Here is a 12,557-nt window from a genome sequence, read left to right on the forward strand (position 1 = left end):
ATCAAGTCGGTGAGGCCATCCAGCCATCTCATTCTCTGTCGTCCCCTTCTCCTCCTGCCCCCGATCCTTCCCAAAGTATTGGAATTTCAGCTTTAGCATCAGTCCTTCCAATGAACACCCAGGATTGATCTCCTTTAGAATGGACTGGTTGGATCTCCTTGCAGTCCAAGGGACTCTCAAGAGTCTTCTCCAACACCACAGTTCAAAAGCATCAATTCTTCGGCGATCAGCCTTCTTCTCAGTCCAACTCTCACAGCCATACATGACCACTGGAAAAATCATAGCCTTGACTAGACGGACCTTTGTTGGCAAGGTAATGTCTCTACTTTTTAATATACTATCTAGGTTGGTCATAACTTTCCTTCCAAGGAGTAAGCGTCTTTTAATTTCATGGCTGCAGTCAGCATCCACAGTGATTTTGGAGCCCCCCAAAATAAAGTCTGACACTGTTTCCCCATCTATTTCCTATGAAGTGATGGGACCAGATGCCATGATCTTCGTTTTCTGAATGTTGAGCTTCAAGTCAAACTTTTCACTCTCCTCTTTCACTTTCATCAAGAGGCTTTTTAGTTCCTCTTCACTTTCTGCCATAACGGTGGTGTCATCTGCATATCTGAGGTTATTGATATTTCCCCTGGCACTTATTTCAGCTAGCATAATGCCCTCAAGGTCCATTTATGTTGTTGTAAATGGTAAGATTTCTTTCTTTTTATGGCTGAATAATATTCCTTTGTTGTATATATACCACATTTTCTTTATCCATTCATCAATCAGTGAATACTTAGGTTGCTTCCATTTTTTGGCTAATGTGGAGAATTCTGCAATGAACAAAGGGATGCAGATACTTTTTCAAATTAGGGTGTTCATTCTCTTAAGATAAATACCCAGAAATGGAATTGCTGAAGTATGTGGTAGTTCCAGTTTTCATTTTTTGTGGAACCTCCATAATGTTTTCTGAAGTGGCTGCACCAGTTTATATTTATACTACAAGTACACAAAGGTACTGTTTTCTCTCTTCTCCACATTCTTGCTGATGCCTCTTTATCTTTTTGGTAGTAACTGTTCTAACAGGTATGAAGTGATAACCTGTTGTAATTTTGATTTGCATTTCCCTGATGATTAGTAAAGTCATGCTCAAAATTCTCCAAGCCAGACTTCAGCAATATGTGAACCGTGAACTCCCAGATGTTCAAGCAGGTTTTAGAAAAGGCAGAGGCACCAGAGATCAAATTGCCAACATCCGCTGGATCATGGAGAAAGCAAGAGAGTTCCAGAAAAACATCTATGTCTGCTTCATTGACTATGCCAAAGCCTTTGACTGTGTGGATCACAATAAACTGTGGAGAATTCTGAAAGAGATGGGAATACCAGACCACCTGACCTGCCTCTTGAGAAACCTGTATGCAGGTCAGGAAGCAACAGTCAGAACTGTACATGAAACAACAGAGTGGTTCCAAATAGGAAAAGGAGTACGTCAAGGCTGTATATTGTCACCTTGCTTATTTAACTTATATGCAGAGTACATCATGAGGAACGCTGGGCTGGAAGAAGCAGAAGCTGGAATCAAGATTGCTAGGAGAAATATCAATAACCTCAGATATGCAGATGACACCACCCTTTTGGCAGAAAGTGAAGAGGAACTCAAAAGCCTCTTGATGAAAGTGAAAGAGGAGAGTGAAAAGGTTGGCTTGAAGCTCAACATTCAGAAAACAAAGATCATGGCATCTGGTCCCATCACTTCATGGGAAATAGATGGAAAAACAGTGGAAACTGTGTCAGACTTTATTTTTGGGGCTCCAAAATCACTGCAGATGGTGATTGCAGCCCTGAAATTGGAAGACGCTTACTCCTTGGAAGGAAAGTTATGACCAGCCTTGATAGTATATTAAAAAGCAGAGACATTACTTTGCCAACCAAGGTCCGTCTAGTCAAGGCTGTGATTTTTCCCGTGGTCATGTATGGATGTGAGAGTTGGACTGTGAAGAAAGCTGATCGCCGAAGAATTGATGCTTTTGAACTGTGGTGTTGGAGAAGACTCTTGAGAGTCCTTTGTACTGCAAGGAGATCCAACCAGTCCATTCTAAAGGAGATTAATCCTGGGTGTTCATTGGAAGGACTGATGCTAAAGCTGAAGCTGCAATACTTTGGCCACCTCATGCGACGAGTTGATTCACTGGAAAAGACTCTGATGCTGGGAAAGGTTGGGGGTGGGAGGAGAAGGGGACGACAGAGAATGAGATGGCTGGATGGCATCACCAACTTGATGGACATGAGTTTGAGTGCATTCCGGGATTTGGTGATGGTTGGCCATATCATGCGACAAGTTGACTCACTGGAAAAGACTCTGATGCTGGGAAAGATTGGGGGCAGGAGGAGAAGGGGACGACAGAGAATGAGATGGCTGGATGGCATCACCGACTCTGTGGACATGAGTTTGAGTGAACTCCGGGAGTTGGTGATGGACAGGGAGGCCTGGCGTGCTGTGATTCATGGGGTCGCGGAGAGTCGGACACGACAGAGCGACTGAACTGAACTGAGGGATGGACAGGGAGGCCTGGCGTGCTGTGATTCATGGGGTCGCGGAGAGTCGGACACGACAGAGCGACTGAACTGAACTGAACTGATGATTAGTCATGTTGAGCACCCTTCCATGTACAGGTTAGCTGTTTGTAAGTCTTCTGTGGAAAAATGTCTATTCAGAGCCTCTGCCCATTTTTCTAATTGAATTTTCTTTTTTTTTTTTTGGTATTAAGTGAGTTCTTTTGTATTTCGAATATTAATCTCTAACAAATGTATGATTTGTAAATATTTTCTCCCATTTTATAGGTTACATTTTCATTTGGTTGATGGTTTCCTTTACTCTGCAGAAGCTTTTTAGTCAGATGTAGTCTCACTTGTCTCATTTTTGTTTCTCATGCTTTTGCTTTTGTTGTCAAATGCTAAAAATCGTCTCCAGGACTGATGTCAAGGAGCTTGCTACTATGTCTTTTCCTAGGAGTTTAATGGCTTCACATATTATATTCAAGTCTTTAATCCTTTTGAGTTAGTTTTTGTGTGTGTTATAAGATAGTGGTTCAGTTTTATTCTTTTTTCTTATGACAGTCCGGTTTTCCTGACACCATTTGTGAAGACACTGTCCTTTTTCCATTCTGTACTCTTGGCTTCTTTGTTGTATTTTATTGGCAGTATACAAGTCGACTGATTTCCGGGCTTTTTATATTTTTCCATTCATCTTTGTGTCTATTTTTTTGACCATATCATACTGTTTTGACTACTGTAGCTTTATAATATAGTTTGAAATCAGGACGCATGATGCTTCCAGCTTTGTCTTTGTTTCTCAAGGTTGCTTTGACTCTTCCATGTCTTTTGTGGTTCCATACAAATTTTAAAACTTTCATTTTTCTGAAAAATGCCTTTGGAATGTTGGTAAGGTTTGCAGTATATCTAAAGATTGCTTTGAATAGAGTAAGTGTTTGAGCAGTATTAATTCTCCCAATCCATGGGCATCTTTCTTTTGTTTGTGTCTTTTTTACTTTTTTTTCTCCCATGTCTTACAGTTTTTAGTGTTTACGTCTTTCGCCTCCTTGGTTAAGTAAATTCCTGGGTATTCTTTTTATTCAATTTATTGAATCTCAGTTGTAAATAAAATTGATTTAATTTCTCTGTTAGTTCACCATTAGTTTACACAAATGGAACTGATTTTTGTATAGTGATTTTTGCATCATGAAACTTTGCCAGATTTATTAGTTCTAATAGCTGTGTGTGTGTGTGTGTGTGTAGTCTTCAGGATTTTCTTTATATAATAATATCATGTCATCAGTAAATAGTGATTATAAAGCTATCACTTTCCAGTTTGGGTGCCTTTTGTATTCTTTTCCTTGCCTAATTGCTCTGGCTAGTACTTTCAACTGTGTTGAATAGATGTGGTAAGATGGGCATTCTTGTCTTTTTCCTGATCTTGGGGGGGGAAATTTTTAGCTTTTCATTGTTGAGTATGATGTTATCTGTGGCTGTGTCAGAAACAGCCTTTATTAGGTTGAGATATATTTGCTCTGCACTTGGCTTTGTTGAGAGTGTTTTTTTTTTAATAACATAAATGGATGTTGAATTTTGTCACATTCTTTTTCTCCATCTATTGAGATATCATGATTTTTTTATTCTTCACTTTCATCAAGAGGCTTTTTAGTTCCTCTTCACTTTCTGCCATAGGGGTGGTGTCATCTGCATATCTGAGGTTATTGATATTTCTCCTGGCAATCTTGATTCCAGCTTGTGCTTCCTCCAGCCCTGTGTTTCTCATGATGTACTCTGCATATAAGTTAAATAAGCAGGGTGACAATATACAACCTTGATGTACTCCTTTTCCTATTCGGAACCGGTCTGTTGTTCCATGTCCAGTTCTAACTATTGCTTCCTGACCTGCATATAGGTTTCTCAAGAGGCAGGTCAGGTGGTCTGGTATTCCCATCTCTTTCAGAATTCTCCACAGTTTATTGTGATCCACACAGTCAAAGGCTTTGGCATAGTCAATAAAGCAGAAATCAATGTTTTTCTGGAACTCTTTTGCTTTTTCTATGATCCAGCAGATGTTGGCAATTTGATCTCTGGTTCCTCTGCCTTTTCTAAAACCAGCTTGAACATGTGGAAGTTCACGGCCACGTATTGCTGAAGCCTGGCTTAGAGAATTTTGAGCATGACTCTACTAGCATGTGAGATGAGTGCAATTGTGCAGTAGTTTGAGCATTCTTTGGCATTGCCTTTCTTTGGGATTGGAATGAAAACTGACCTTTTTCAGTCCTGTGGCCACTGCTGAGTTTTCCAAATTTGCTGGCATATTGAGTGCAGCACTTTCACAGCATCATCTTTCAGGATTTGAAATAGCTCAACTGGAATTCCATCACTTCCACTAGCTTTGTTCATAGTCATGCTTTCTAAGGCCCACTTGACTTCACCTTCCAGGATGTCTGGCTCTAGGTGAGTGATCACACCATCGTGATTATCTTGGTCATGAAGATCTTTTTTTGTACAGTTCTTCTGTGTATTCTTGCCACCTCTCCTTAATATCTTCTGCTTCTGTTAGGTCCATACCATTTTTGTCCTTTATCAAGCCCATCTTTGCATGAAATGTTCCCTTGGTATCTCTAATTTTCTTGAAGAGATCTTAGTCTTTCCCATACTTCTGTTTCTTTGCACTGATCACTGAGGAAGGCTTTCTTATCTCTCCTTGCTATTCTTTGGAACTCTGCATTCAGATGCTTATATCTTTCCTTTTCTCCTTTGCTTTTCACTTCTCTTCTTTTCACAGCTATTTGTAAGGTCTCCCCAGACAGCCATTTTGCTTTTTGCATTTCTTTTCCATGGGGATGGTCTTGATCCCTGTCTCCTGTACAATGTCACAAACCTCCATCCATAGTTCATCAGGCACTCTATCTATCAGATCTAGTCCCTTAAATCTATTTCTCACTTCCACTGTATAATCATAAAGGATTTGATTTAGGTCATATCTAAATGGTCTAGTGGTTTTCCCTACTTTCTTCAATTTAAGTCTGAATTTGGCAATAAGGAGTTCATGAGCTGAGCCACAGTCAGCTCCCAGTCTTATTTTTGCTAACTGTATAGAGCTTCTCCATCTTTGGCTGCAAAGAATATAATCAGTTTGATTTTGGTGTTGACCATCTGGTGATGTCCATGTGTAGCCTTTGCCCTGCTTCATTCCGTATTCCAAGGCCAAACTTGCCTGTTACTCCAGGTGTTTCTTGACTTCCTACTTTTGTGTTCCAGTCCCCTATAATGAAAAGGACATCTTTTTTGGGTGCTAGTTCTAAAAGGTCTTGTAGGTCTTCATAGAACCATTCAACTTCGGCTTCTTCAGCATTACTGTTTGGGGCATAGACTTGGATTACTGTGATATTGAATGGTTTGCCTTGGAAACGAACAGAGATCATTCTGTCGTTTTTGAGATTGCATCCAAGTACTGCATTTTGGACTCTTTTGTTGACCATAATGGCTACTCCATTTCCTCTAAGGGATTCCTGCCCACGGTAGTAGATATAACGGTCATCTGAGTTAAATTCACCCATTCCAGTCCATTTTAGTTCACTGATTTCTAGAATGTCCACGTTCACTCTTGCCATCTCCTATTTGACCACTTCCAATTTGCCTTTGATTCATGGATCTAACATTCCAGGTTCCTATGCAATATTGCTCTTTACAGCACTGGACCTTGCTTCTGTCACCAGTCACATCCACAACTGGGTATTGGTTTTGCTTTGGCTCCATCCCTTCATTCTTTCTGGAGTTATTTCCCCACTGATCTCCAGTAGCATATTGGGCACCTACCAACCTGGGGAGTTCCTCTTTCAGTATCTTATCATTTTGCCTTTTCATACTGTTCATGGGGTTCTCAAGGCAAGTACACTGAAGTGGTTTGCCATTCCCTTTAAAGGTTAAGTAGTAGTTTATTGTGTGTATTTATCTTCTTTGGTAATCCCCTCTTAACTCATTTTAAATGCTTGATCCGCATTATTCTCCTGTACTGCATTATTTGACATTAACTATAGCAGTTGTTTTTCTGTTACAAGTCATAGATTGTATAGCATAAGTTTGTTTTTTTAAGATAGATACTTGGATTTGATGTTTGCTTTCTCTGGAGTGTGAAGAATCTTTTGATTTTCCAGTTTTCTGTTAAAATGATGCAGCTGAATGTAAACTTAAAAAATCACTAAGAAAACTGGCAGACTAAGGGTAGTTTGGAGGTATTACATAGATGGAGCTTTCAAATATTAGTGTGAAAAATGTATGTTGTGATCTCCTAATTATGTTCACATTATCACTTAGATTTTTATTAATCATCATAACCAGGGTTATTTTGTTCCAGCCGCTTTGGGGGGAGAATTTAGTTTGTGCTGAGGCACATAGAATAATAATTGATTTCAAAATGTGATTATAAGAGAATGAAAAGTCTTAGTCTGACAGAAAATTTTTCCTTTTACAGTAAGGTTAAATAGTTTTAGGTGACTGTTTTTCCTTGTTCTTAGCAATTAAACATCAAGTAAGTTATAATTTTAAGAGATTATTAAATCAGTATGTATTTCTTTTGGTATGGAGTTAGCAGGACCATTAAAATGTGCTATAATCTGCTTTTAAAAATGTATTCATAATAAAGAAATGGTCATAAATCTTTTGTCTTTGTTTTTTTAAGGCCAGAGGAGCAGATGTTCCAGAAATTCCTGGAGACCTTAGTCTTAAGACATGTGGCAGTACAGCCAGTATGAAGGTTAAACATGTGAAAAAGTAAGTATAATATTACAGTGAGTTTTAAGTGAGTTCCAGTAAATGAAAATCAGTTCTTTAGTTCTCCTAAAACTTTTATCCAGATTTCTTAGTAAATGAGCTCTTACTGTCCATACGTTGAATACTATTATGACTCAACTGTTAGCAGAACAGGTCTGAAGATTACATGTCTAAAAATATACTTTAAATTTGTTGTTGGAATAACTTTCATGTCATTTTCTGTTAGGTTGCATTTGTTCAATAGTAACAATCCAAGTATATCTTTTTTGGTACCTTTAATACATGCTGTCAGTCATTTAGAAAAGTCAGTTTTAGTATTGTGAGTTAGGATATCGCTGTTTCTCAGCTCTGCATTTGAGAAATCCTAACGTGGATGCCAGTGTTTTAAGTGAAATATCTGAGGGTATCCATTTCAATTTTAGATAGAAAAAGCATCTTTTCACCTGGTAAAGGGTTAGATAGCTATGTTTTTATCCTAAGTGGAGGAAAGACAAGGATAAAATTTTCATTCTGCATCCAGACCCACCAATCCAGTACTGATGGGCTGTGACAACATTCACAGGTAAATGCTGGTTTTGTGTTCTGTGGTGGGAATGCTGCTTCTGCTTAGAGCAGGCTGTTCACAGTCTCCATGACATTTACCGAAAGCATAGTTTTTCTAGGGCCATTGACATGGGTCAAGATCAGGAGAGTACTGTAGCGATGCTTTTTATTTTATTTTTTTGTTTTTGTTTTGACCTGTGCACTGAATGTAATTTCCATTCGACTCTGTGTTTCTGAAAAGGTTTGAGTGGATATATGTGCTCATGCGCATGTGCTTATTAAACGTTTTGCTTGTTGCATGAGCCCTTAAACCTGTTTTATTTCCTCCTCAGGCTTAGTAATTTTGACTCTTCCAGGATCCTGTATCTCATGTATTTCATGTACTTCAGGTTACCCTTCACTAAAGGTCACTTTCCGAAGATGGCTGAATGTGCACATTTCCATTATGAGAACGTTGAGTTTGGCAGCATACAGGTATATTTGAGATATTTCCTACATACTGAAGCAAGGCGTATTTATGTCTGTATTTGTATATCTGATAGGTGACACCTAGGAGTAGTTTTTCCTATTGATGTCTTGTTGGTTGATGTGAAAATTTCTATTCTTTTCTATTGACCAATATTTAACTTCTATTTCTAGTAGTATTTCAAGAAACAGTATAATCCAATCAGTATAAGTTTCAGAATTTCTGTCAGATTCCTGGACTGTTCTGAAGCATGAACTGTTTTAGTTGTTACCTGACTCCTGAATTGGGTCGTAGTGGTGATGGATAAATCAGAGTCAAGCTGTAGGTAGAGTAGGATTAGGGAGAGAAATGCTAATGTAATTTTTTTCAATGTTTTTCTTACTGTGAAGTATATTATGTGTAGCCATGTATATAAAACACATACATTTATACATATATATTATATACATATTTATGTACATTTCAAAGTCTAGGTTAAGAGAGAAATTTCTTGTGTCCCTCTTGTTGCATTTGTCTTCCCTACCCCAGTGGTTACTTATACCATTACTTTTGTAGTATTTATTACATCTTTTAAATAGTTCTGTGTTCCTAATCAATATGGTATTTAGCTTTACTTGTTTTTGAGCTTTTATAATTGGAAGTATTCTAATTTGTTCAGCAAATATTTACTGAGCAAGTACTATGTACGAGACACTGTTTTAGGTGCTTTGGCTGTGCTAGTGAACAACAGCAACCAAAATCAAAGACCCATTCTTAAAGAGCTTAGATGATGTCCAAGAACAGAAGTGCTATTGTAAAAAGGGTAGAGCGGTGTGAGAAGGGTCAGGGGTCACTGGGGGTGGGTGGGTAGCCCACCCGTCAAACCAGGGTGCGCTTCATTATTGAATGTATTCTTTCTTGCTTCTTTCATTTAACATTGTGAAATTTGTTCCTGTGGATGTATATAGATATAGTTTGTTCAGTTTGTTCAGAGCTGTGTATTAATTCATAGTGTGCAAATGCCACAGGTAATTCACCAATTCTTTCATTTGTCTGAAATTTGGGTCATTGTCAGTTTTTGGCTTTAAGTTTAAACAGCATCTCAGTGAGCTCTTGTTTTATTTGAAACCTGATGTTCAGATGCCAAACTGCTTTTTAAAGTGGTTTACAAATGTATACTGCCATAAGCAGTAAACAGTAGTTGTCCCACATTCTTCCCACATTCTTGGTTGTTCAATACTTGTTAATTTTTACCAGTCTGATGGGGACGTAGTTCTCTCTCACTGCATTTTAATTAGCAGTCTCCTAATTTCTGATAGAGTTGCTCATCTTTTCACTTGTTTATTGGGCATTTGAGAGTCCTAGTTTTTTAAACTCTAGATCAGCCCTTTGCTTGTTCTGTTTTATAGATTTGCTTGTATTTTTCTGATTCATTCAGGGAAATGCTCTACATACTTTGGATGTTAGTCTTTTCATGTTGCATATAGTCCTTTGTTGTTTTCGTATGTGAACTGAAAATACTTTCTCTCACACTGTGGCCTGTTTTTTTTAACTTTATTCTGCTTTTAGTATGTAGATTATTTTATTCTTTATTTTATATAATTGTATATTTGTATAAATCTTCCAACTTGTGGTTTCCCTGTCATATTCAGATGATCTTCCGTACTCTGAAGTTATGAAGATATTGTCCTAATTATTTTTCTTAAAGGTTTCATAGTTTTGATTTTAACATTCAAGTTACTTGTAATTGTTATATATGTATAGTGTAACAGGAGCAATGTTAATTTAGAACCCCTAGTGTGACAACCAGTCAGTGGACATAAATTATAGCACTGGGGCTGAGTCCTGATGCCCTTCTCCTGTGCAGAGAACTGTCGTTATAGTAGTATGGGTCATTGGTGAAACAGTATTTCAATATTTTAACACTGTGGTACCCACCAGCCTTTTATTTATTTTATTTTTTTATTGGAGGCTAATTACAATATTATATTGGTTGGTTTTGCCATACATTGACATGAATCCGCCCTGGGTGTACATGTGTTCCCCTTCTTGAACCCCCCCTCCCACCTCCCTCCTCCCCATATCCTCCCTCCGGGTCATCCCGTGCACCAGCCCCGAGCATCCTATATCATGCATCGAACCTGGACTGGTGATTTGTTTCACATATGATAATATACATACTTCAGTGCCATTCTCCCAAATCGTCCCACCCTCACCCTCTCCCACAGAGTCCCAAAGACTGTTCTATACACCTGTGTCTCTTTTGCTGTCTCGTATACAGGGTTGTTACCATCTTTCTAAATTCCATATATATGCGTTAGTATACTATATTGGTGTTTTTCTTTCTGGCTTACTTCACCCTGTATAATAGGCTCCAGTTTCATCCACCTGGTTAGAACTGATTCAGATGTATTTTTGATGGCTGAATAATACTCCATTGTGTATATGTACCAAAGCTTTCTTATCCATTCGTCTGCAGATGGACATCTAGGTTGCTTCCATGTCCTGGCTATTATAAACAGTGCTGCAATGAACATTGGAGTACATGTGTTTCTTTCAATTCTGGTTTTCTCCATGTGTATGCCCAGGAGTGCGATTGCTGGATCATATGGCAGTTCTATTTCCAGTTTTTTGAGGAATCTCCACACTGTTCTCCATAGTGGCTGTACTAGTTTGCATTCCCACCAACAGTGTAAGAGCGTTCCCTTCTCTCCACACCCTCTCCAGCATTTATTGCATGTAGACTTTTGGATAGCAGCCATTCTGACTGGTGTGAAATGGTATCTCATTGTGGTTTTGATTTGCATTTCTCTGATTATGAGGGATGTTGAGCATTTTTTCATGTGTTTGTTAGCCATCTTTTTGTCTTCTTTGGAGAAATGTCTGTTTAGTTCTTTGGCCATTTTTTGATTGGGTTGTTTATTTTTCTGGAATTGAGCTGCAGGAGCTGCTTGTATATTTTGGAGATTAATTCTTTGTCAGTTGCTTCATTTACTATTATTTTGTCCCATTCTGAAGGCTGTCTTTTCACCTTGATTATAGTTTCCTTTGCTGTGCAGAAGCTTTTGATTTTAATTAGGTCCCATTCGTTTATTTTTGCTTTTATTTCCAATATTCTGGGAGGTGGGTCTTGGAGGATCCTGCTGTGATTTATGTTGGAGAGTGTTTTGCCTATGTTCTCCTCTAGGAGTTTTATAGTTTCTGGTCTTACATTTAGATCTTTAATCCATTTTGAGTTTATTTTTGTGTATGGTGTTAGGAAGTGTTCTAGTTTCATTCTTTTACAAGTGGCTGACCAGTTTTCCCAGCACCACTTGTTAAAGAGACTGTTAAGAGTACACCCTTATTTTAAAGTGTGACCAGCTATATTGGTCAGAGTTCTCTAGTGAAACAGAACAAAATTGTGTGTGTGTATGTGTGAATATGTGTAAGGAGTGTGTGTGTGTGAATATGTGTAAGCAGTGTGTGTGTGTGAATATGTGTAAGGATTGTGTGTGTGTGTATGAGTATGTGTAAGGATTGTGTGTGTTTGTGAATATGTTTAAGGAGAGAGAGAGAGGTTTTAAGGAGTTGGCTCATGTGGTTGTAGGGATTTCATGAGTCTAGACTCTCCAGAGTAGGCGAAAGACCAATGGAAGAGCGCTACTGCAGCTTGAGCCCTAGGGTACTCTGCTGTCAGAGTTCCCTCTACTTCATGGGAGGTCAGTCTTTTCTGTTAAGACCTGCAACTGACTGGAGGGTAATCTTTTCTCCTTCCCCTTCTCCCTTTCCATTATGAAGGGTAATCTACTTTACTCAAAGTCTACTGAATTAAATGTCAATGTCATCTAAACAATAGCAGTAACATTTGGAATAACATTTGGCGAAAAGTTGACACATAAAATTAACTATCACAGTCTACCCCTTGTCAGCTTGGCACCCCGTAAACCACACTTATCACCAAAAAAAAACAACAACAAGGTCATATTTCTGTCTAGCATGATTAGCTATTTTTTATACAACTGAAACCACTAACCCTTTCCTCGAGAAGGATGCAAAGTCCTTGGGTAGTGTTTGCTGTTCTTGATAACCCATAACTAAAATACTGTGATGTAAAGTTAAAAATACTTAAATACCATGATACACATCTTACATCATATAAGGCAATAAGAGGGGGGAGAAAACGAAAGTATTTGCTTCTTGTGCATGCATGCCTGCGTGCGTGCAAACACACATACACACAAACACATTCGTAATAAAATAAGGGGTAAGTACTCTTGATAAGTATAGTTCTTGG

The 12,557-nt window shown here is 38.4% G+C and overlaps 1 protein-coding gene across 5 annotated transcripts in view; it reads left to right on the forward strand.

The window, feature by feature from the left end:
• ARHGAP32 (Rho GTPase activating protein 32) overlaps nucleotides 1-12,557 on the forward strand; it is a 194,354-nt gene that overhangs the window by 81,405 nt on the left and 100,392 nt on the right. For 3 of the 5 annotated variants that reach the window (XM_088832350.1, XM_055415880.2, XM_088832349.1), the window contains exons 3-5: nucleotides 7,202-7,293; nucleotides 7,814-7,855; nucleotides 8,226-8,310. In XM_088832350.1, coding sequence (XP_088688476.1) covers nucleotides 7,202-7,293; nucleotides 7,814-7,855; nucleotides 8,226-8,310 — 219 coding nt within the window. The remainder of the gene's footprint in view (nucleotides 1-7,201; nucleotides 7,294-7,813; nucleotides 7,856-8,225; nucleotides 8,311-12,557) is intronic. The other 2 variants (XM_055415882.2, XM_055415881.2) reach the window with 1 other exon arrangement.

This window comes from Moschus berezovskii, chromosome 25 (genome assembly GCF_049115385.1).
Source record: "Moschus berezovskii isolate FMDL1 chromosome 25, NW_MosBer_1.0, whole genome shotgun sequence".
NCBI lineage: Eukaryota > Metazoa > Chordata > Mammalia > Artiodactyla > Moschidae > Moschus > Moschus berezovskii.